This window comes from Trachemys scripta, chromosome 6, assembly GCF_013100865.1.
Source record: "Trachemys scripta elegans isolate TJP31775 chromosome 6, CAS_Tse_1.0, whole genome shotgun sequence".
Taxonomy (NCBI): Eukaryota; Metazoa; Chordata; order Testudines; family Emydidae; genus Trachemys; species Trachemys scripta.
In genome coordinates, this window is record NC_048303.1 from 102,040,476 (window position 1) to 102,066,349 (window position 25,874).

The 25,874-nt window shown below is 44.4% G+C and overlaps 2 protein-coding genes across 7 annotated transcripts in view; one reads left to right on the forward strand and one right to left on the reverse strand.

Moving 5' to 3' along the window:
• The window catches only part of CCDC171 (coiled-coil domain containing 171), a 260,589-nt gene extending 241,995 nt beyond the window's left edge, over nucleotides 1–18,594 (reverse strand). For 2 of the 5 annotated variants that reach the window (XM_034774121.1, XM_034774122.1), the window contains exons 1-4: nucleotides 18,427–18,592; nucleotides 17,517–17,574; nucleotides 12,829–13,004; nucleotides 4,591–4,729 (exon numbers count right to left, since the gene is read on the reverse strand). In XM_034774121.1, the coding sequence (XP_034630012.1) occupies nucleotides 4,591–4,729; nucleotides 12,829–12,875 (186 nt within the window). In that variant the 5' untranslated portion in view covers nucleotides 12,876–13,004; nucleotides 17,517–17,574; nucleotides 18,427–18,592. Of the gene's footprint in view, nucleotides 1–4,590; nucleotides 4,730–12,828; nucleotides 13,005–17,516; nucleotides 18,186–18,426 lie in introns of those variants that run through there. The other 3 variants (XM_034774118.1, XM_034774120.1, XM_034774119.1) reach the window with 3 other exon arrangements.
• Nucleotides 18,595–18,680: 86 nt separating this feature from the next.
• PSIP1 (PC4 and SFRS1 interacting protein 1) overlaps nucleotides 18,681–25,874 on the forward strand; it is a 70,413-nt gene continuing 63,219 nt past the window's right edge. Inside the window, exon 1 of one of the 2 annotated variants that reach the window (XM_034774126.1) lies at nucleotides 18,681–18,772. In XM_034774126.1, the coding sequence (XP_034630017.1) occupies nucleotides 18,761–18,772 (12 nt within the window). In that variant the 5' untranslated portion in view covers nucleotides 18,681–18,760. The remainder of the gene's footprint in view (nucleotides 18,773–25,874) is intronic. The other variant, XM_034774127.1, reaches the window with a different exon arrangement.

The following is a 25,874-nucleotide window of genomic DNA, read 5'->3' on the forward strand; positions in this document are numbered from 1 at the left end:
CCATTAGCCCGGAACAATGAACCATGGCCAGTGGGAGATGCAAGCAGCCGAACCTGCGGACGCTGCAGGTAAACAAACCATCCCGGCCCACCAGCGGATTTCCCTGATGGGCCGCATGCCAAAGGTTGCTGATCCCTGGTATACACTGAGGTTGGAGGTGTGATTGCAGAATGGGTTTACTCTTTAATCTATCTAGCACACCTAAAAATATCAGTGAAGACCTGACAGAACGGGCTGTACAAGCTCCCGAGGGGCCCTGGATACGAACCTGTGTTGCTAGGCCATACTGAAACATGTGCTGTAATATCTTCACTATTAATTTTAGCTGTACTAACTAGATTAATGCTCGTGCGGGTATGCCAACATGTGCTGCAATCACACCTCCAATTGCTGTGTAAGCATACCCTAAAATATGGCAATGAATGGTAATGGATACTAGTCCGGACATCACAATCAAGGGGTTTTATTTATTTGTTTTAAAAATGAACTCATCCAATAACTTTTTGTAAAGCAAATATAAATACTAACATTCCTTTGTTCATTTTCTAAAAATCATGTAGAGTAGCTGAAGAAAATATGTAACTTGATAATACTGCTCTCTCTCCTCCCTTTAAATAAGTGGCTGCAAATGAGGTAGACATTGCATCCAAGTGGCATTTTGCAGGTGTACTTACTTAGAGCTTTTGCATCAGCATTTTTTTCAGTTTGTTAAATCTGAGCATGCTGACAATAATCAGACTAATAATAACCACCCAGCAGCATAAATACTAATATACAATTAACTCCATCAACAACAATAAATAATCAAATGGAAACAACAATTTAACTCAGCCAGATGACAAATTATTAAAAAAAAAACTACTTAGGAATGTACATTCATCCTTCCCTTCTCCCCCCCGCCACCCGCCAAATCCTATCAAACAAATGGTTTTGCAGAGTGCTCAGAAAGTCATCAATTTCAGACTGGGGGAGGGCAGGGGCAATTTCTGGAGTCCCAGGGCCCTCCTGGAAAATGCCGTCAGCAGCTCCCTCTCTTTTATAACAAAGAGCTTCCAGCAACTATGTAGGGTTGCCAACTTTCTACTCGCAAAAAACTGAACGCCCTGCCCTGCCCCTTCTGAGGCCTCACCCCTCACTCACTCCATTCCCCCCTCCCCCCGTCACTCGCTCTCCCCACCCTCACTCGCTCATTTTTACCAGACTGGGTCAGTAGGTTGGGATGCAGGAGGGGGTGAGGGCTCCAGCTGGGGGTGTGGGCTCTGGGGTTGGGCCAGAGATGAGGGGCTTGGGGTGCAGAAGGGGGCTCCGGGTTGGGGCTGAGGCATTCAGCATGTGGGAGGGGGCTCTGGGCTGGGGCAGGGATGCAGGGGGAGTGTGAAGGCTCTGGCTAGGAATGCAGACTCTGGGATGGGAATAGGGATTTGGGGTGGGTGCTCCTGGCTGGCATCGAGGGGTTCAGAGGGAAGAAAAGGGGATCAGCACTGGGGTAGGGGGTTGGGGCATGAGGGCTCTGGGGTGGGGCTGAGGATGCAGGGGGAGTGTGAGAGCTCTGGCTAGGAGTGCAGACTTTGGGATGGGGCTAGGGATGAGGGGTTTGGGGTGCATGAGGGTGCTCCGGGTTGGGACTGAGGGGTTTCGAGGGCGGAAAGGGGATCGGGTCTGGGGAAGGAGGGTGGGAGGGGGTCAGGGGTGCAGACTCCAGGCAGCACTTACCAAAAGCAACTCCCAGAAGCAGCGGCATTTCCCCCCTCCAGCTCCTATGTGGAGGCGCAGCCAGGTGGCTCTGCGCGCTGCCCCGTCGGCAGGAGCCGCCCCCACAGCTCCCATTGGCCGCGGTTCCCGGAGCTGCAGAGTCGGCGCTTGGGGCGGAGGCAGCATGCGGAGTCCCTGGCTGCCCCTGCACATAGCAGCTGGGTGGGAGGAGGGGGACATGCCACTGCTTCAGTGAGCCACACAGAGTCACAGAGCCTTAGCCCTGCTGTGCTACCAAGCGCACTTTTACTGGCCCAGTCAGCAGTGCTGACCGGAGCCACCAGGTCCCTTTTCAACCAGGCGTTTCAGTCGAAAACCGGACATCTGGCAACCCTACAACTATGGCAGTACATCACAGGGAAAGGAGCAGTCTCCGAAGTAAGAAGGTCTTAGGCCATTTGGAACTTCATAGTCACTGTTACCTACACCTTAAACAGTTCATCACTGTAATTGCCCATACAACTGCAAGTGATTTTTAGTGTCTACACATTTTGTCTGTATGCATACAGACTTTAAATAACCTCCTTTGGTCACAAGTAACTGCCCAAGGTTACCCAGGAAAACTGTACAAAGTTGGAAAAAAGAATCCTGGTCTAACTCCCTGTCCTGTGCCACCTGAACTTCCCTTCCCCACAATAATCTGAGCTTGAAAATTGGGTACAGAATAATGAAAACCCTTTCTACCCTGGTGTTTGAACCATGATTAAAGAGACAAAATCAACTTAAAATATGAAGCTTCTGTCTGAATGTTATTATTGTAACGAGCCCCTAAGATTGTTATAACTGAAAGATTAAAGAAAAAGTACTCTTTTTAGTTTCCTTAATTTCCCTCCATTGTCAGTCTTCACTGTTTCAGTCCATCCTTTAAACAGCAACATGGGAGAGAAAAAAAGAAAGCCAGGAAATGTGGTTGTTAAACCACAAACATTAGTTAAAGTGCTCAAGGGCAGTTACTGTACCCAAAATTAACTAATTTTATTTTTAATTACTAGATTTTAAGTTGGTGCCCTTTAAAAACAGAGTCTGAACACTCTTTAAAAAAAAAAAAAATTACCAGCGAAACCAGTTTCAAACCTGGTTCAAAAATGGTATTTGAAAACAATGTTCAGCCAAGCCATATTTGAAATATATTTTAGCTGGAACAGATCCAAAACCAAATTCAAACTCAGTTTTGAAATATGGTTCACTGCCTAGTGCACCCAGGACCTTGGAATTCCTTTCATACTGAGATATTTTGCAAAAAAAGTTTGGGTTGCTAGCCATCACCAAGGTTTTCAAAAAAGTAGCACAAACTTCTCAGGCTAATCAGCCAACAGACCACTGGCAGCTGCTAACATGTTTACTAGGATTCCCTACATTTTGACAATTTTGGGGGCTGAACTAAGTGATAGCAATAGTGGGACACTTTAGAAAACGTTTTTAGTGTAGATGGGTCCAAAGTTGATTACCACTGCTTCTATACTCACTGTCAAGTTTACTTTTTAATATACATGCTTTATACTGCTAAGCTTGATGTTCAAGTTTATTTTAATAGATTTTTTTTAATCTTCTCTCAATTTCTCTACTGTTCCTTTATTTCAATACTTAGATTTTAACATTTTTCAAGCATAAGTTTTTTTTTTTTAAGATACGCTAAAAGTGAAATCATTCAAAGGAAATATTCATTAAACAACACATGCAAGTAAGTTGACAATCATCATAATAGTCTTCTATACATTTTATGAAAATATTAATTATGTGGAATTGCAAAATTACACAAGCTGAGCAGTTGCAAGCATTTTAAGGTGTGTCCAATTTGGAGGTTTTTGTTTTTGCACCAACTTAATTTACAAATTACAATTGACTTCCAGCTGGATTGAAAACATAACCTGCATTCAAATTCTAATGGCCTGCAAAATAAAAAACAGCTTATTAAGAAGACTGACTTGAGTTGTATCTTGTAACCATGTATACTATTAGGCAATCCCAGTCAGTGAATTATTAGTGGAGGCAGCAATCCTCTACCCTCATCCACCTGGAAAGTGACACTTCATTTGATGCCACTTATTACTAACCATTACAGCTGTTGTCAGAGCCATTATTAAATAAAGTGAGACATTCCATACAGAGTTTGTGGATATAGGTAAATAACCATTCCCTCTGATTCCAGTAAGGATTTTTTCAGGATGCATTTTCATACAAAACAACAATTCATGTAGTCAGCATTTCATTCTATTGTGATAATTTTGTTGCACCGGTGCTTCTAATTTCACCAGGTTGCACTGATCTGGCCAAAGCCTTATCTACAGTAGATAATCGTACCATTTAAACTTGAAACAGAGGGATGGCACTGGGAGCAAGCTGAAAGGTTTCAGACTATCCACACCAATCAGAATCACCCTGCTTCAGGTGTACATGTTTTCTGGGTACATGGCTCAAACCTCATATGTTTCAGGATCACGCTCCATCAGGTCTCCACAATTCACTTTGCTTGAACTACCAGCAAAGCACAAAACAGAGCAGATCAGCACTACCACACAGCAAGGGGGGATTGAGGAGGAGAGAAAGGAGTGATCCCTTACTGGTTAAATAAGATTTCCTCACCCACATGGAGTTCATTGCAGGACTGACATGTAAGCCCCTGTGCACACACACACCAGTCTTCTGAAATCAGTGAGGCTCTACATCAGCACATGCAGAATCAGGGTCAAATGTTCAAGAGACATCAAGTGGGCACTGCTATGTCATTTCCCTTGCCTTTTTTTTTTTTAACAAGTCAGTGAAGTCTCTAAAGTACAGGCAGTAGTGCTAAGAGTATTTTAATTAAAAATATTTTTTTTTCTAGAAATAAAAACTTACATCTTGGTTATGTTTAGTCGTTATATCCAGTTTTTCTTTTTTGGCTTGATGAAGTTTCCTTCTCAGATCTTCAGTAACATCCAGCTCTGACTGACTACTATTTTGCAGTAGCCTCAACTCACTCTGGATACAGTGTAGGCTGCAAAACAGAAGTATATTTTAACTATCATTGCTTCCCTGATTATATCAATTTTCATTGTTACTGATTCGATAAAATGTTAGGACACTGCAAAGGCATAAACCCTACCAATTTAAAAGATGTCCAGCAGATCTCCGTTATTTTGTTTCACTGAGATTCAAACTTATTTTTCTGTTTACCATACAATACTATATCACCAACTATAAAATGTTGGTTACATCATTCACCTTCTTCTATCATACTACACCACACATTTGCAACCATCATTCCTTTCTGTGGCCCTTCCTTTAAAAAAAAGGGGAGGGGGGAAGAGAAGATATTTTGCATTCCCACAAAAAAGATGCAGGTTTAAGGTGCACTCTTGGTACGTGGTGAATACTCTCAACTCCCTGTTACTTCAGTGGAAATGAAGAACATTAAGCACAGAGCAGGATCAAGCTTAGCGACTGAGGCTTTATCTACACACACACATTGTACCAATTTAACTAAAATCCGTTTGGAAATGGATTTTAACTAAACTGGTTTAGAAACTTGTTTCATTAAATCCATACAATCTCCTCATGGCAATCTAGACACTGATTTTAACTTTTAAATCAGTTTAAAACTGACAGTTAAATAAGTATGCCTTTTGTATATAGTCAGTATCTTTTCTATAGTTAACTGCTCCCACAAAAAAGGTAAACAACCAAGACAATTAAAAATAAAATACACTTTCAATGGAAATAAGGCCATAGCACATATGAAAAAAAATTATTTTCCCCAAGGTGACTTTAGGGTTGCCAGCCCTTTTCAACCAGAACACCCAGTCAAAAAGGGACCCGTTAAAAGTCTGGTCAGTGGCACAACGGAGGCCTGGGGCTAAGGTAGCCTCCCTGCCTTCCCTAGTTCCGTGTGGCTCCTGGAAGTGGCCACCAGGTCCTTGCAGCCCCTAGGTGCATGGGCAGCCAGGGAAGCTCTGTGCACTGCCCCCACCCTGAATGTCTGCTCCGCAGCTCCCATTGGCCGCAAACTGTAACCAATGGGAGCTGTGGGGTGGCCTCTGCAGGCGCGTGGGCAGCAGGCGGCGCTTCCCTGGCTGCCCATGTGTCTAGGAGCTGCAAGGACCTGGCAGCCACTTCTGGGAACCGTGATAAGTGCCACTGGGACCCTGCGCCCCCAACTCAGCCCAGAGTCTCCTCCTGCACCCAAACTCCCTCCAGGAGCCTGCACACACACACACACCCCCAACCCAGAGCCACCTCCTGCACCCCAAACCCCTCAGCCTGACCCTAGAGCCCACACCCCCAGCTAGAGCCCATACCTTCCTGCCCCCGCACTCCAACCACCTGCCTCAGCCTGGAGCCATCTCCACACTCTGAACCCCTCATTTCTGGCCCCACCCGGAGCCCACACTCCCAGCCCAGAGCCCATACCTCCCCCAAACAACAACATCCTGCCCCAGTCCGGAGCCCTCTCCTGCACCCCTAACCCTTCATCCCCAGCCCTGCCCCAGAGCCCACACCCCCAGCCAGAGCCCTCACCCCTCTCCTGCACCCCAACCTCAGCCCAGTGAAAGTGGGTGGGGGAGAGTGAGCAACGGAAGGAGGGGGTTGGAGCGAACGGGGTGGGGCTTTGGAGAAGGGGCGGGGCCGCAGAGAAGGGGTGTTCGGTTCTGTACAGTTAGGAAGTTGGCAACCCTAAGTGACCTACAAAAGTTTACATGATTTTCCATACACTTAGAAAAACTGATGTATATATTTTGGCCTAAATAAAGCACTAAAAATATCAACAAAAACAGCTGTAGTTTTAAATATAAAAATAAACATCATCCTATTTTCCAAACACTACTACTGTTTCCAACGAATCAGAACCAGAAAGAGATATTTACTGGTCTAATGTTGTTGTCCAATCTGAGAACATGAAAAACAAAACCAACATAATAGGTAAACACTAAGTTTGTTTTTTAAAATGTTGTCAACTTTAATTGTTTCAAGGTGTTATTAGTAATTTAGGCAAAAATCTATTATTTTAAGCATCTAATTGTCTTGACAGTGTCCATATATATTTTAAGATCTAATATTTATACTGTGGCTACTTTCATATCAGAGTGTCCATTGTTTTTATATGAAATAAGGCCAATTGTTTGTGTCACAGATAATTATTCCTCTGGGTGAAATGTACTTAATAAATATGGGAGATAATGAACATTTGCAAAACTGCACCTGGATTCAATACAACAGAACCACAACAGCTATATAGTGTTACTATGGGAGCTATACCCAAAGGAATCAAGAATGAGGAGGTAAAAATTAGTTGAGAGGCAAAAGCACAGTGCAGCTAAAAATGAATAACTTAAAATATAATGTATTATACACAAGTATCTCACATTTCACAGCCATTACAATAAGAACCTAGGAGTGTGGAGGGAAATCAAATAGCGGTAAGGAGGGTATGAAGGGCTAGAATTAGTAAGAGCAACTGGGAGGAACACTGCAAAACCTTGATGGTTGTAGGCAGCATAAAACAATTGGGCTTTTGATGTTTCTAAAATGGATGGGAAAAAATCAGAGATGGTAGGGATGCAGACCATCTCTGGGGCAGCAGCACAAGGGATCAACCTCCAATTAAGAAAAAGAGGGAGTGTGGGACTGAGAGGAGACCAGAAAATACAGGAAGCTAGAAAAGTATGCATAAGGGGAAAGAAGGGAACAAGTTAGATAAGAGCTTTGAAGATGAGGAGAATGATTTTGTAGCAAATACTGATGGATGTGAACCCAGCAGAAATCTTACAGAAGGGGTGTCAAAGGCCTTTAAGGCAAGTCAGGCTCAGACTGACCTGTGACAGATCACCTTCCCCCTCACAAATCGCCTCCCCAGCTGATCCTGATGTGAAAGGGACCAGATGGCCTTGTTTAATTATTAGGCCCAGCTGGGTTTGGGTCATGGGATTTCTAAAAAGGGCTGCAAGACCTCTGGTGGGAGAAGGTAGACCCCAGAGAAGGATAACTTTCAGGTATAGAGCTTGGAGGAGAAATGTTGGCTCCTGTGACAGGTCCTGGAAGAAGGGAGACACCCCCTGACGGAAAAAGCCTTATGAGTTAGAGCTCTGTAGGAGAGCAGGAAAGAAATGAGAGTTGAACCAGGGGGCAGAAGACCCTTTTTATGTTGCATCTGAGACTATTCTCTAAGTTTGTAACTAGCACCTTGCTGGGGGGTGCCAAGAGAGACAACTGTTAGGAGAGTTTCCCTGGGAAAGGGGAATGTGAGGCAGGCTCAATAGTGCCACAAGGGGGTGCTGCAGAGGCTCACTCTACCACAAGGAGTCAGTGGAATCATTGGTGTGTGTACAAAGAGTCATTAATTGTATTACAAGAGTGCTAGAGGCCCCAGTCTGTATCAGGGAATCATTCATTCCTGCCCCCAAAGACTTTATAATCCAGTGGCAAGATGCCAGAGGTGGGTATAGATACCAAATGAAGCATTAAGTCAAGGCTGTCAGTAGCAGGAACATCAGGCTGCATTATTAGCCATGTATATTGTTTCAAAGTGAAGTAACCATTGCACATACAGAAGAGTTATGGAGAAAAGGACGTGAAGCACCCTGCACATCTGAAGCTCTCTCATGGCAGCAGCAACATGTAGGGTATGTGTCTTGTAGACTTTCCCTGGTGCTGCAGTCTTTCCCTGCAGCAGGGAAAGGCTAAGATAGCATGACACTACGCTGCTAAACGTAGCAGTGTAGACAGGGGAGGCCCTGCTTGGGTGTGCAGAGAGCTGTGTAAGGTACATAAGCCTAAGTTTCTGCCATGTCTTTACTTGCCTAAGCACTTCTTTGCTGTCTATACTGCTACTTATACCCATGCTAAGGGGCCATACTGTGTATGTACTCTACATACTGGTGTGAGGAGTGTAAAGTGCCCTGAGATGGTGAAGAGTGGAGGCGAATGAGTAGCCAAGAGACTTGTAAGGCGAAGAAGAGAAATAGTAGAGCTATTCCCCTCTCACCTTCAGAGGAAGGGAGCTCTCCTAGCAAGAATGGAGAGAGAAAAATTAACTGAATTCATATTTAGAGTGAGGCAGAGAGCCACACTGTAATGCAGTGGTGGGCAAACTACGGCCCACAGGACCTTCCTGCCCGGCCCCTGAGCTCCTACCTCGGGAGGCTCGCCCCCGGCCCCTCCCCTGCTGTTCCCCCTCCCCCGCAGCCTCAGCTCACCCCGCCGCCAGCGCAATGCTCTGGGCGGTGGGGCTGCGAGCTCTTACCGGACAGTGGGGCTGCAGAGCCCAGGCCTGACCCGGTGCTGTGTGGTGGCATGGCTGCCTGTCCTGGTGCACCATGCCGCCAGCCACCGGTGCTCCAGGCAGCGTAGTAAGAGGGGTCGGGGTGGTCAGAGGGCGGGGAACAGGGAGGTTGAATGGGGTCAGTCAGGAAGGAGGGGGGGTGGCAGGGGGCAGTCAGGGGGAGGGGTTCTGGGGGCGGTCAGGGGACAGGGAGGTTGGATGGGGCAGGGGCCCAGGTGGGCAGTCAGGAATGAGAGGAGGAGTTGGATAGGGTGGCAGGGGGCAGTCAGGGGTTGGGGTTCTGGAGGCGATCAGGGGACAGGGAGGAAGGGGTGGTTGGATGGGGCAGGGGTCCGGGAGGGGGGGGGGGGCAGTGGGGAATGAGGGGGGGGGGGGGACGGGGGGGGGGGGCCAGGCCACGCCTGGCTGTTTGAGGAGGCACAGCATCCCCTAACCGGCCCTCCATACAATTTCAGAAACCTGATGCAGTGCTCAGGCCAAAAAGTTTGCCCGCCCCTGCTCTAATGGCTAGTCCATGGGTAGATGTTGAACAGGCTACAGCCTTTGAGCTTAAAAAAAAAAAAAAAAAAAAAACTTTCTTTAGCCTAAGCAGTCAAAGTTCCTGCTTTTAGATCCAGAGGTTACATGAAGTTCTGATAACATGGTAACCACATAATCAGAACTCCAAGATGTCTATGTAGAAGAGAAAAGCTTTCCTGTATTATATATTTAAATTTAAGTTTTCATGGTATAGTCCAGATTAAATGGAGCAAACCAATTTATACCAGTTTGGGATTTGGTACACTGCCTGTCAAGGCTTCTACATTTTTATGACATTATTAATGTTTCCATTTTTAATTTTACTTTTCTATACTGGGGAGCTACTGTGAAGCTGCCTACAGGGAGAGTGCACTAAAAAAATAAATTAAAAAAAAAAAACCAGTACTATTTTACACCTTTGAAGTCATCAAAAAGGCTTATGCATCAGCTTTTGGGAAAGCCATTTCCCCCAAACCTCCCACTAGCCAGCAGCAGATGAAGAAGAGGTTGTCTGGAACAGTTAACATATCACACTGCCAGGCTCCGATTCAGCAAAAGACTTAATTACGTGGTTAAGTGTTTTGAAGAATTGGGACCTAAACACACAAACAGCAAAACCAGCAAGCAAACAAAAAAAAAAAAGAGTCAGACCAGTGTGGCAAAGTTGTATATTTAATGTTTGGACATTATAGCTATGGAATAAAGTTTAGGAAGTACTATAAAAACCAAAACAGCAGCATAAAGCAAATTACTGAATTTTTATTTATGGTATTTGCTACATTGCCTCTGAAATCACAATTCAACAATGAGCTCTTCCATAAGGTAATTTAGGTTGATTGCCATGAAAATCAAAACATTAGCAACAATATTAATAGCTCTTGCCCCTTCAGAATGGCTTTAGACTGAGCTGCCTTCACTTCAAAGCACAGGGTTTCAGCAAAACAACTAAGGCATTAGGGTAGCAACTTCTAATATTTATTATAAAATGGATTAAAATTAATGTAATTTAAATTAGACATTTTAGATTGAGTACTTATACTCAAACTGTAATAAAGAAGTCAAACGACCTATTAACACTGAAATGGATTTTTTAAAAATAGAGTAGCAGGAGAAGTTGTGCAGATACAGAAGAGCATATGCCTCAGCTATGCAATAAATCACAAGAACAATGGCAGAGTGTCCAACACACAAGACTTGCTGATATTTTACACCTTCCATGCACCTCAGTGTGATGAACAGAGGATTAACTAAAGCAATGACAATGATAACTAGAGGAGATAACTAAAGAGAACGTAAGTGGTAAGGCTGAACTAACACACACATACATACAAATGGATTTTTATAAAAACTAACAGAAGCTGTTTGTTTCGATCATCATAAAAGTAATTGTGAGATGACTGTACAGCCTTGTTCACAGTGTTCTTGCATTATTTAATATTCCTGATGGATAATCATATTTAGAAAATATGCTTTTACCAAAATCATATACAAAATGCCATCCTTCACACTTTTTCTAAAATTCTTTAAGAAAACAAGAGCAAATGAAATAGCTATTGAATACTACATTGCAGGGTAATGAGAATTTAACATAGGCCATGGGGGGAAGGATAGCTCAGTGGTTTGAGCATTGGCCTGCTAAACCCAGGGTTGTGAGTTCAATCCTTGAGGGGGCCACTTAGAGATCTGGGGAAAAATCAGTACTTGGTCCTGCTAGTGAAGGCAGGGGGCTGGACTTGATGACCTTGCAAGGTCCCTTCCAGCTCTATGAGATAGGTATATCTCCATAAATTAACTCAGCAAATCAATAAGTTGACTTTGAAGTTCAGTTGTGTACTGCAGTCATATTGGTTACAATATTGTAATAGTTGTCTCAGGGGTTTTTCTTCACACCTGACAAAAAATAGTGTAATTATATCTGTCACAACTAAGAAATTGATTTTTCTTCCACTTGTTAATTAGCTATGGGATTTTTCTAAACTCTTATAGTCAAAGGGGGATTCTGCATATCTATCCTAACCAAAGATCATGTTTCAAGGAAAGAGTCTACCGCAGAATTCTGCTACCACTGCCAAAGCAGTTAGGAGTCCTGTACCATCATGATTTAAATGACAACAGCTAGTACTTGGGATCAATATTATTAGAATGAATCAAGGTTCTCTCTAATGGTGCTATTGTTTCAAGACATTGTATACTCAACAAAACAAAAATATTGATGTGAATGACAAGGGCCATATTCATGACCATAAGTCTGCAAATGCATCCTTCTTCTCTCCCTTCCATGGTGGCATTAAAAAAAAAAGTTATTATGCACCCCACTTTTTCTAATAAACCAACTGGAAGTACTTGAGAAACCACTAAACTATTTGGTTTCCCAGAGGGCAATCCACATCATTTACTTATCTATAAACTAAAAGCAGAAATTTTCAGAGGTGGAGCTCATTACTTCTGAAAATTAGGTCCAAAATCTGTCTAGGTACAGAACTTTGACAAATGACAGATATACCAAAGCCTAATTTTTCAACTGTTTTTTTTTTTTTTTTTTAGGGCTTTTATGCCAACTGTTTGATTCTCTCTCCTACATGACAGTCCACTGCAAGGAAGTTGATAGAGAATTTCTTGTCTGAATATGAGGACCCTCAGTCCCATGGGACGTGCCTCAAGGTTTTCAGAAAGACAGTCAAAGTTTCAGTTCAATACACAATCTTCCTGAACAGATTCTTTCCAGTCCCCAAGTATCTAGGACTAGTCCTGCAACTGAACTGTATAGAAAGTGTAACCAAATGTCGTCTTGTTTGGCAAAGGAAAGACTTCTGTAACTCAGTGCAAATGCACCTAACTGTATTTGATGATTCCTTCTGCCCCACTGCCTTTTTTCTTTTTAAATATCTTCTGTGCTTTCCTAGCATTTCTTGCACTTAATTGGAGATATCATTCATGCCCTCTGGCCTAGCTGTTGTCAAACAAGTTGTATCAGATTAGCACAAATGATATGTACACCTCTACCTCAATATAACGCTGTCCTTGGGAGCCAAAAAATCTTACCGCGTTATAGGTGAAACCGCATTATATCGAATTTGCTTTGATCCACCGGACTGCGCAGCCCCGCCCCCCTGGAGCACTGCTTTACCGCGTTATATCAGAATTCGTGTTATATCGGGTCATGTTATATCGTATAGAGGTGTATGTATTAAGTTTTGTTTTCTTAGAATGACCTACTGCCAAACCTCCAAAACAAAGAAAAATTCTCACAGAAAGACAACATAAGTTACTGGATTTTAAAATAAGGAACTGAAGCTCACCGTTTGATTTCAGGAATAGTGTAACTGATTGGAGGGGTAGAATTCATGATGACGAATCTCCAACTTTTTAATCTATAGTGTCTGTATAACGAACATAATCTTCAATTATATTCTTTTACAGAAACTGACACGTCAAAGATTACTCTTCTCTTTGCATCATATGGATATATTAAAACCTATAACATAAAAAGGGCAGTTTATTTCTCATTGTAACAAAAGGAATCAATTGTATTTATTCTCAAATATTTATTAAACAAACAATGTAAGCTTTAGGCTCAGTCATGTTAACACTTACTACCAGATATAGCTCCACTGAAGCCAATCGGAGACAGCAAAAAGAACTATATCCCCTAGTAAGCATTTGTAAGATCAGGCCCTTAACCTGAACACTGGAGCAGAAAATGCATGTTTTTGAGGACAATATTTGATTCTAAACTTACAATAGGAGAGCGAAACACACAAAATTGTCTCTTTGTAGGTTGTATCCCTCCATTTCCCTGATGACCCATTCATCTGTGGGTTTCAGGTGTTTTGGTTTTAAAGTCACAATACAGATAAATAGGCCCCATGGTAGAACAATTTTAAGGTAGGTCAATATTTGGGCCTTCACTGTGCGATAGTGGCCCTTAATTTAGCAAGTCCTCTTGCCATTAGAAAACTAGAAACCTGACATTTTCTACCAATTATTGCACTGAGGTCATTAATCACTATAAAGTATCATGGATTATAGCATCAAACATAAATTTGATTAATGTGAAGATTCCTTTAGCAAAAATTCTCCATAAAAGAAATCCAGGTTTATTCTCTTAATACACTTAATACATCAAGCATATTTACAAAACAAGTATTAAAATATCACCACTCAATCTGAAAAAGCTAACACTTATTTCAGCTTGAAGAATAAATTCATTTACAGTTCTCTTGGTCAGCATATGCTAGATTCAGCAAAAAGATTTGCTTCTACATGCCATGTTAGATGGACTCCCATGCTTAGGACCTAGCCTGCAGGCCATCTTTACCATCTAAATGTTGCAGCCACGTGTTTGCCATAATCTATTTCCATCTGACCTAACGTAGCAGTCTTCAGCTCTAACAAAATTGGACTATTTAATCACTTTATATTATACTATTTCTGAAGGTTTTTAAAAACTGTACGTGTTTTCTTGTCTTTATTTTTAATTCAATTACATTCTGCAGTTTGTCTCCGGAAAACAGAATCTACTCCTCCCTCCCCCGCACAAAAAAATCCTATTACCTTTATTTATTCATTCTTTATTATATTGTTTAATAATAATTTCAGACCAATCTAAAGTAACAAAATTAAATTCATTGGAATTATTTGGGTGTAAATCTAAAGCAAATGAGAACAGAAATTGACTTTTAATTTATTTATTTGGCTCCAGTTGCTTTATCAAACATTTCAAGCTATGTTAGTTTACTTATTTGTGATTTATAAGTTGTGCCCACAAAAATTATTTCTAAGCATGTACATCCATTTAAAACTCAAATACATAACTGGTGTACAACTGTCACTGACAAGAAGGCTCCCCCTACAGATTAAAGCCATCCTTCCATCCTACCTGAAAAAATAGCTAAATATGTAATAAATGTTTTTAAAACTATAACGCACTATGATACAGTTGCTAGACAGTTGTTACTTTAGCAACTGCAATATAGACAAGGTCATTGAGTCACTTGTCTCTGAATCTTGTAAAGTTGTGTCAGTATTCAATTCTTCAAAAATGCTAAATCACTGGGACTACTTCTGTTAAGTCAATAGGATTGCTTCTCGTAGTAAGTGTTTGAGAAACTAGGCCCTTATTAAAGTGCAAACTAGCCCTTAAGAGACAGCCCGGATACAGAGAGGCACATTCCCTGCAGCGTGCCCTTTATATTGCTTCAGGGAGGAAAAGGACATATACTAAATCACCTTTTAAAATGACACCCTACATTCAACCAACAACACTGGCCAGCGCATGGAGGATGGGTTTCCTGCCTCCATCTGCTCCTTGCAAACATAGTTCAGGAGTTTGTCGACCCAGGAACACTGCCCAGGTTACTATCAAATACTGTCTTTTCTCCATTCAAGATAGACATCAGGGTAATCATCTGGTCACCTTCAAGTGAGTGGGTGGTTATGGCTGCTCAGTGGAAGAAGTCCTCTTAAATTGCCTAGTTAGCATCTTTTGCAACATCAGAGGCACAAACTGCTTCTTGGGCCCTGAATTAGGATGTTCAACCAACTCTGAGGTCAAAGCTACCATCCTGAACTACTTAGGGGAACTCAGAAATGATAGTACTAAACATGGCTCCTAATCCTCCCCCTTCCACTCCAATACCTTCCACTGCATCTTTTATCTATTACCATGTACCACCATCCTGCCTGTCATTCAGGCCTGTAACGTGGGCATCATCTTTGGTTTGGACCTCTCTCTAGGTCCTCATATCCAGGCTATGTCTAAATCTTGCAAATTATTTCTGCTCCAGTAAGAGACATCTCAAACTCTCATCCAAGCTCTTATCATCTCGCATCTCAATTACTGCGACATCCTTCTCTTTTGGCTTTGTCAAATACAATCTTGCTCCACTCATATCCATTCTACTACTGCTAAGCTCATTTTTCTAGCCTGTCACTTTGACCATGTCACCCTTCTCTTTCACTCCCTCCACTAGCTCCCACATCTTTATCGAATCAAACATAAGATGCTTGTGTTCACTTTCAAGACCATTCATCATCAATTCCCAGCCTACTTATCCTCTCTTATTTGCTATCAAGCTGTCAACTCCTTCCTCCAATGAGGTTAGCCTCCATCGCCCACTTATTAAATTTTCAAACAAAGACCTTTGTGCATTGTCCCATACTGCCCACAAATGTGTTCCCCATAATGTCTATATATCAACTTTATTATCCACTTTCAAATTCCTCCTCAAAATTCCTTGGCAAGGATACTACACAAAATTTGACAACAGTTAGACTGCTGGTGTCCTGAGATGACTGCATATGATGCTGACCAATATTGTCTCATTGTTTACTTGTACTCCCCCATCTGTCTATATTCATCTGTTGTCTCTTGTCTTATAAGTAGTTTGTGTGCCCTTTGGAGGCAGGAACCATCTTTTTGTTCTGGGTTTGTACAGCACCTAGCACTACAGGGTCCTAGGCTAAGTTCCCTCTAAGCTACACGAACGCGCAATAGGTTATCAAGGGTCACGCAGCTAGGGAGAGGCACCCTTTCCCCGGCCCAAACCAGCTCAGCCGGAGCTGCCTCAGCCAGGGAGAGGTGCCCCGGCCTCCTCCCCCAACCCGCCATGGCTGGGGAGATGTGCCTCTCCCCCCGATTCCCCAGCTGCTGTGGCAAGAGAGGGCTGGGGGGTGTCCTCTCAGCTGCAGCCCCAGGGCAGCCTGCACACCAAACCCCTTGTCCATGGCCCCATCCCAGAGCCCGCACCCCCAGCTGGAGCCCTCAGCCCCCACACTCCAACCCTCTGCCCCAGCCCTGAGCCCCCCCACCCCAAACTCCTCGGCCCCACTCCCACCACTTCCATATTGGTGCACATAACAAAATTCATTCCGCACATGGACATAAAAAATTAGAGGGAACGCTGGTTCTAGGCACTACAGTAATACACATAATAAATAATAATAGTACTAAATGGCTCCCAACCAGAACTGCTTTTTCTCAAGCATAGAGTCACGTACCATCACCAAACAACTGTTGAACTAGGGCTTAGGCAACGTGGTAGCTCAAGCCAGAACCTCAGGCAGGCTTAAGTTTGGTTCTAACACATTTTGTCCCATTCACATTCTCCAGATATCTAATAATTTTTAGAAATCACTTTAGTAGTTGGAACCATACTAAAGATGAGGCAGTGTGAAAATGTTCCTGGCTTAGTTTGAAACAAAGTAAAGAAGAAGCATGAAGTATGTTTCAGTAGAAAGCTACTAGTTTTGAATATGCAGTATTCTTTACTTTATTTAAATAGATAACTGACTGATTTACTACCACACTGCAAAAAATAAACAAATAAATATCGTATTTAATTGATGGCAGTATGAACTGTTGGAATCTCATGGGATTCCAGTAAAAAATTTGTTCAAGTAGCAACAAAAAAGTTCAATTTAATAAGTTAATATATATCTATGATTAATTTTTCTTGTGATTTACATCTGTATACAGTACTAGGTCCCGATCCTGCAAAGACTTGAGCACATGCTTAACTTTATGCACTAGTCTTTGCAGGATTGCAGCCTTATAATATTGGAATAGGTGTTATTAGTATATTTAAATTACAAACTTGAACATCCAATCAGCAGATTCTGCCAAAACTATCTATAGACTTTTATTATTCCAAATCATAATTTGCAGTGAAATCTATAAAGGAGGCCAGTTATCCTTTCACTGCAGTTATATATCTTACTGAAATATTATTTAAATTAATCTGTTAATAATCCAAAGGTACGGAATTTTTTGATACGATGTTAATAACAGAATCCATTTAAATAAAGGAAAATAACTAAAGATCTTTCGGGTTTTAGAAATTGTTCAAAATGCCACATCATCAATATCTAGATACAACATGATAAAAATCAGATCTACACAATTTTTTTAACCAAACATACATATAAATGAATAAAGCTCTCTTGCTACTTCTGTGTATACTTGAGCAAGAGCACATCAATGTCACACCTGTAGGTCAGCTCTGCCTTGTCATTTTCTGAGCCTCAGATAGCCTGATCAGCAAGCACTAGGATACAAAATCATACAAAATGAGAACGTCAGTGCTCTGCAAATATGCAGTGAACATTCTAAGAATTACCATGATTTTTTTTTTTTTTAGGAACATTTGTTGTGTATACAAAACCCATCACAAGAAGCAGCCCCTGGTTCTACACTGATTAGAACTAGCTATTTTGTTTTCTACTGTGTACAGTAATATTTTAGGAAAACAAGTTCTGAACTAATACACATCCAGCATTTTACTGATTTTGTTTATAATCCAGTTACAAACTGCCCTCCCTCCAGAGAAATCTCCACCTTAGTGCTCAGTAGTCTAAGCATTAGAATCCCAAACCACAACTCCCTGAAAACACAAGTTCACCCAGTCCTATTTTCTGCTTCCTTCACTGCACTATGAACCAACTTGTTGCCTTCCACCGCAGAAATGGCTGCATTTGAACAGGGCAATATGTTCACAACTAGTAAAGCGCTTTGGAATTACTCAGGATGAGAGGTGTCTACATCTAAAATGTTACCAAATCCTAAATGTTTTTGATGAGAAAAAGAGGCTCTGGGGAGCAGGATTCCCAGCCACAAGGACATTAAAAAGAAATTGTATCTTCATAGATAATAATGATGCTCCCCCTCACCCTCTGCTCCTCCCCTGCTCCCACATATGTCCTCGTCCCCTGCACCCCCTTTCCCCCATAAGCTCCCAGCCCCTCAGCCCTACCTCTCCCATCAGCCCCCTTCTCTTCCTGCCCCATCTGCCTCCCGACCCAGCTCCATCAGGCTCACCCCCAAAGCCATCAGCCCTCCCCTGCTCGCCCAGCCCCTCCCCAGTCTCCCCACCAGCCCTGCTCTCCCCGCTACCCCCCACCTCTGCGGGGCAGCCCAGGCGGGGAGCGGTGGCTGGCGGCAGCAGGCCGGCAGGCAGTAATAGTGGAGTCTGGGCTAGGTGGGGATGGATGGTGGGACAGGCTAGGCGTTAGGACCCAGAGGTGACCAAAAAACCCACGCCGCCCCTCCCTCAGCTCAAGAAGAAATTTACAACGGCCACTTCCGGTAACAACACCACGGCGACCTTGTCCCACCCCTCTGCCCCAGAGCGGTGCTTCCGATTGGAAGGACAAAGCATTGTGACGCATCACGCGCCCAATGGCCGCAGACAGAACAAACGGCCTCGGTCTAGGCCCGACAGGATAGGAGTACGCATGCGCAGTAAGGTACCGCTTGAGGTCCTGGGGAAATAAGAGGTGGAAAGAGGAGGGCCTGCGCACTGCGTGCAGTTGGAGAAACATAAGGGAGGGGGTGAGTTCTCCTCCCGCGCTGAGCTCTGGAACTCCCGCCTGGCGAGGCAGGGCAGGAAGAGGACAAGGAGAAGGTGTTTGCCGGCCTCATGCATAAGTTTCAGCAAAGGAGGGAGGGGGTCATGTTGTAGGGGAAGAATGAGAGAGAGGAGGAAGCGAAAATTCTGAGATATTGTCAAGGGAGAAACTGAAGCCATTGGACAAAGAAAGGGGAGTACAGGAAAGGATGTTGACATGATGCAGAAGCAGATAAGTTCAGGGGTGCTGGAACTAGCTAGGGGTACCACCCCGCCCCCAACTGAAGTAGTAATAGCAAACACCAAATACATGGTTTCCATCATCAGCATGCCCGTTATAAAAAATTTTCCAGCACCCCTGGATAAGATTTTGGGAGAACACTGTTGTGGTGTGCTCACATAGGCTACAATTTAGTCATGGAGGTCACAGAAGTCAAGGAAGCCGTGACTTCAGTCTGTGGTGGTCGGGAGCTTCAGGTCCTGCTCCGCCAGCGAGGGCAAGGAGCGGTGGGGTCACCCCATTGCCTCTGGTGGCCCCTGGAACTCCAAGCTGCTTTGGGGGCAACGTACCCTGCAGCTCCAGGCCACTGTGATCAGTGGGGGAATCACTGAGCCTCTGGCTGCAGCAGGGGAATCCCCGAGTCCCCCCTGCCCCCTAGCTACTGGTGGCAGCAGGGGAATCCCCCGATAGGGTGACCAGGCAGCAAGTATGAAAAATCGGGACAGGGTGGAGGGTAATAGGAGCCTATAGAAGAAAAAGATCCAAAAATCGTGACTGTCCCTATAAAATAAGGACATCTGGTCACCCTAATCCCCGAGCCTCTGCTGGCAGAGGACCCCCGAGCCCCGGCCACCAACGGGAGAACCTCTGAGCCCCCAGCTGCTTGCGGCAGAATCCCCAAGCCCCCAGCTGCTGGCAGCAGAATCCCCGAGCCCCTGCCGGCAGAGGACCCCTGAGTGCCGGAACCCCTGAGCCCCCAGCCACTGGTGGGGGAGCCTCTGGATGCTGGTGGGCAATGGGGGAACCCCCGAACTCCCGCCGGCAGAGGACCCCCAAACCCCAGCCGCGGACAGGGGAATCCCTGAGCCCCTGTCAGCAGAAGACCCCTGTGTCCCAGCCGCCGATGAGGGAATCCCCAAGCCCCCAGCTGCTAGCGGCAGCAGGGGAATCCTCGAGCCCCCGCCAGCAGAGAACCCCTGAGCCCCAGAACCTCCGAGCCCCCAGCCGCCAGTGGCAGGGGAATCCCCGAGCATCCGACCTGCGGCAACAGGGGAATCCCTGAGCCCCCGCCCAGCAAAGGACACCGGAGCCCTAAGCGGGGAAACTCCCGAGCCCCTGGCTGCTGGTGGCAGCGGGGGAATCCCTGAGCCCCCGGACGAATGCCCAAGCCCCCGGCCGTGGCGGGGGAACCCCACAGCTCCCAGCCACTGCCTATGGGGGTACCCCACAGCTCCCAGGCAGCATGGGAGGCGGGGGCACCCCACAGCTCCCGGCCCCCATGGGCAGCGAGGGACCCCCGGAGCTGCACGTGGCAGGGGTATCCCGCAGCCCCCAACTGCTGCAGGTAGCTTCCAGGGGCTCCAAGCTGCTTCAGGTGGTGTGGGGATCTGCACATCCCCATTTTGTCAAGTATATGTTTAGCAAAAGTCAGGGACAGATCACGGCTTCCCGTGAAAATTTCTTTTTGCCCGTGACCTGTCCATGACCTTTACTAAAAATATCCATGACAAAATCTTAGCCTTACATATAACACACCAGCTTAACCCCATGCAAATAGCCTGTTGTGAACACAGGATACTGGGAGACACTTTATGCTCTCCTGACTTCAAAGGATAGACAATTCCCATACCGTTCCACCCCTCAAGAGATGAAGAATAGCTACAATCCCAATCTCTTCCAATTTAGTATAACTGTAAAATGGAGGTGGGTCAGGGGAGAGGGGACATTTCCCTGTAGAAAAGCCCTTAGCAGGAGCTTGCTGTGCTGGTTCAAGGAATGCTTCAGCCTTCAGCCCAGAGATTTCCTTGAGAAAGACAGAATCAAATGAAAATAAGTTTATAATGAATGCTGAATTGCAATATTAATTTTCTTTTGGGGCATGTGCTCTTTACAGAGTTTTTTATAGTGCACATAGAAGTTTAAAATATGATAATTGCCTTGTGGGATATATCATCTATTTGGCTTAGTATAGTATATGGAACTGTTAACTCTGGCTATATTAGAATAATGTTGTAATGTGTTTATGTCTCTTTTTATTTTATTTACCTAACAATGCATAAATATGATACTCTAGACATAATAGCTGGACTCATTTTGAATGGCTTACCAGTTTTAATTCACAACAAAATTGTGAGCCTGTTCACAAACAAAACCAAACTCTTTAATCCTTTCAGATGCCAAGAAATATTTGATGTTTTCACTTTTCAAGTAACTCGGCTTTTGACCTCTTTTGAAGACACTTTGCCTGCAGCTGAAATATGTCTAGTCAGTTTTTTAGTCAGAAATAAAAGAAAAAATTTACACCCACTCTGTGCTAAATTTGCAGAGCTATGAACAACTACACAAGGTGCAAGGTTGTAGAGAAAAAGTCCTATAATTCAAATTTCTAAGAGATGACAGATTTCAAAAGACTACTTCCAAAGACTGAGAAAGCGGTAATGTTCTCTACAGCAGTGATTCTCAACCTATTTATCATTGTGGACCTCATATGCGGCCCACAAAGTGTTATCTGGGCCGCAGTTTGAGAATCACAGTGCCCCCCACAAACCCCTATGCCCAGCGCCCTCTACCCAGAGACCGCTCCACAGAGCGGGGCCAGGAGCCGAGAGCCGGGTGGGGGGCAGGGACCTGACCCTGGACCCCATTGTGTGGAGCTATAGAGCAGCCAGGACCCTGCCCCCAACCTCCGCCCAACCCTGGACCCCACCGTTTGGGGGCCAGCCAGCAGCCCGAACCGCGAGCCTGTTGTGTGGGGCCGGATGGCAACCCAGACCCTGCTGCGCAGAGAGGCCGGCAGTCTGGAGTCCACTGCACATCAGGGCAACTGGGAGCCTGGAACCTTTAGCAATAGCTGAGCTGGACCCCCGCTGTGTGCTAATTGGGCTGCATGCAGGCCGCAAGTTGAGAACCGATGTTCTAAAGACCCCAAAAGCATGATATCAAAACTAAAAAGTGACCTTATTAAATCAGATATGGACAACAAATGTAGTTATATGATTAAATAGAAAAAAGTTTAGCCAAGGAAATTCCCTTGAATAATGAACCCTTATATAGTGTAGGACAGCATAATCTTTCATATGTAAAAGAAATTTTTAAATGAGTGATTTTGTGTTACTTAACATCACTTCCTATAAAGAAAATCTATGAAATTAGCTTAAATTAGTGCTGGGGAGAGAGGAATAAAAAGTACCTTTATCCATGTTTGGTGGGATTGACCCAAAGCACAGGAATAAAACCTAAGAATGGATATAACAGAATTGAATATTATAGGCAGGGCTGGTAACTTCACCAATTATGATGGCCTGACATTTCCAATTATAAGACTTTTTTTTCCAGTTGCTTATAGGTTTGTCACATTTTAACAATTTGGACTGAAATCTTCCAGGGTGTTTGCCTCTGGCTGAATTATTATTTTTTATTATTATTATTTTAATTTCAGCCAAACAGGTCAGCCATTTTGAAAGATGGGTTATGAAAAATACACAGTTTTGTCCAAGTTAAAAAACTCTGGTGACCTTTGTTGTTTAGGGGCCACTACTACCCCCATGTTTGGAGGAGGGACTTGAAATTTGGCAGAGAGGTAGTCTTTGTATCAGGGATATGCCTTTTGCTGTCTCTGTGAAAATCCATCCAAATTTGGCCATATTCTAAGCCTATGTAATTTGCAGTTTGCACAAAGACTCTCTAGAGTCTAAGAGCTAAAAATCCCTGAAACTGCTGTTGCATGAAAGAAGGACTTTCCTGCACTTGTAGTTCTGGGCTGCTGTGGACTCTGCTGGATCTGATAACCAGAACTGAAAACAGGGATCCTTTCTCTCCTGTGCTGTCAATGTCTCCACAGCTGGGCCTAGGCAGCATGGAGGAAGAAACTGCCTGGTTCAAAATTCCAGAGGAGATGAAAGATGGAGCTGGGGAATTTGATTGAGATAAGGAATCTGGGACATGGGGTATTGGAATTGGGAGGCTTGTAGTGGGGAGAGGAAAGCTGGGACTGGGAGGGTCAGGAATTGGACTGGCTCAACAAGGAGACTATATTAAGTTATATGTTCAAAAAGGCCAAATTAAGGTTTCACAGGCAATCTTAAATTTCCTAGCTTTTCAGTGTTTGATTCTGCAACCTTAATGTTCTTTTGATTGTATGACTATCAAGGGTGTTTTCAGATGTGAAGAGGATGCTTGACTCTTATTGTTCTATATCTGCTTCTGAATGTATGAGATCTGAGTTCCATTCCTAGCTCTGTCCCACATTTCCTTGTGACTTTAGGCTAGACACTTAATCCCTCTGCTAAAGTTTTCCCGTCTGTAAAACAGGGATATCGATAATTATCTAATATTGTTTCATGCATGAGTGATATTCACTGCTGTGTAAAGTGCCAGTATAAAGCCTATAGACTGCTTAAGATCTGTTTTCAGTGATTACATGAGTTAAGTGGTGTATAGCCTTCAGCTAGCCATTTCACCTGAATTGTAATGCACTTAGTTACTCCTGAGGGCATTCTGCACCAAACAATTAAAAATTTGGTGCACAGTATTTTAAAATTCTGCAAAATTCTGCCAGTTTTATTTGTCAATAAATAAATGCAGAGGCTCCACCATGGCAGTGCGGAACACAGGCCACTGGCTGTATGAAGGTGGGAGATCATCCTGCAGCCTCCCCACCCCCAAGACACGGACTCAGTGGTGAGACTGCACCTGACCCTGACACAGCACAAGGCCTGGGCCTGCCCCAGAAACACCCTGGGGCCCTGCCCTTCTGCTCCAGACGCACCAAGTATGGGGCGGGCAGGCAGACTCAACCAGGCAGGATCCAAGTGTGGAGGGGTTCAGTATGGGGGATCCAGATGTGGGGTGAGAGGATTCTGTGTGAGATAATCTGGGTGCGGGCAGCTCACTGGTGGGTATAGGTGTGGGGAGATCTGGATGTATAGAGGCTTGTTTGGGGGCGGGGGGTTCCAGGTGCAGGGGCAATGGGACTCTGCATGGGCTTCCAGGTGAAAATGGTTGGTGCTCAGCAGGAGGATCTGGGTGCTGGGGGCATGGGGCTTGGTGAGGTTGGGGTCTGGGTGAAGCTAGTTTGGGGTCAGTGGCGTGTGGGTCTGGATGTGGGGCTCATTGTGGTGCATGGGGTTGGGGCTCATCAGGGTGGGGGTTTGAGTGCAGGGAGCTCAGTGGAGGGTGGTCTGGGTGCAAGAGTGGGGGTCCAGAGGCAGGGGCTCTGGGCGCAGGGGGGCTGCAGATGCAGGGGTTGAAGTTCAATGGGGTGGGGTTCGCATATGAAAGGCTAGGTGGGTTCTGGGTGTACGGGCTAAGGCTTGGCTGGGGTGTCTGGGTATGGAAGTTCCAGATGCACAGGGGTCGGGTGGATGGAGGGACAGCTCCCTGTACACTGACCCCTCCCTCTGCTGCTGAGGAGCAATGGAGGCAGGGAGCAGGGAAGGATGCTGAGCTTCCTGCAGCTGGGGGAGGTTTCTGGGAGTGGGTCTGACACAGCCCAAGCCACTCCTTGCTGGGGAAGAGCAGCTGTCCTCTCCTTCCTCCAGCCCAGCCAGGACTAGCAGCTGGTCCCGGCTCAGGGTAGGAGCCACTGGCTGGGGTATTGCAAGCCCTGCAGAGATTTACCTCTCTACCGGCTGCTCTGGGTGCTTGAAATGATGTACCTGCACAGCTAGGGAGTGATGTGTGACTGCTCTTGCAGCTTCCCTTTGCTTCCCTGTCAGAAAGTCCTTTTTCTGCAGGGAAGCAAAGAAATCTGCAGGGGACATGAATTCTGCGCACGTGCAGTGGTGCAGAATTCCCCCAGGAGTAGCACTTTGAGTGCTATGAAAAGTGCAATGTCTTATTATGTGAATGTTAAGGCTGAAGAGTTAAAGTATCAGGTGATTCCAAAGTCAAGATTGAATATGACACCTTAATTCTTCCACCTTTGTTTGTTTAAACTACTCCTCTATTCCAATATAACGCTGTCCTCGGGAGCCAAAAAATCTTACCACGTTATAGGTGAAACTGCATTATATCGAACTTGCTTTGATCCGCCAGAGTGCGCGGCTCTGCCCCTTTGGAGCACTGCTTTACCACGTTATATTCGAATTCGTGTTATATCGGGTCGCGTTATATTGGGGTAGAGGTGTATGTAGATTTTGCACTTTTTTCTGGAGCACCTGGTATCAGTCACTGTCAGACACAACACTGGACTGGGAGAACATTACTTTGTTCTGGTATAGCATTTCACATGGCTCCTACCAGATAATGTGGCTCCTGAACCAACTGATCTTGATTGTTAGATCATGGAGAATAGAGACATGCTGTAAAAAAAGTAGGAAGCGTTCAAAGGTCTGGACCTAATGGATGTAACTTCCACATTATCTTCTTAGCTATATGCATGAGAATCTAAAGTGTTAGCAAGCACATCTATACGTTTACATACTTGCTCACTTAAGGACCTATTGAAAATCAGGCCCAGAATTGTAACTGAGTACAGAGTGCCAAACATCCAAGCGTAATGAAATGCCCTCACGCCTGTCTCCTAAATGTTATATTTAGGGCTGTCAAGTAATTTAAAAAATTAATTGCAATTAATCATGCAATTAAAAAAAAATAATTGTGATTAATCATGTGATTAATTGCACCGTTAAACAATAATACCATTTATTTAAATATTTTTGGATGTTTTCTACATTTTCAAATATATTGATTTCAATTACAACCCAAAATACAAAGTGTACAGTGCTCACTTTATATTTATTTTTTATTACCAATATTTGTACTGTAAAAAACAAAAGCA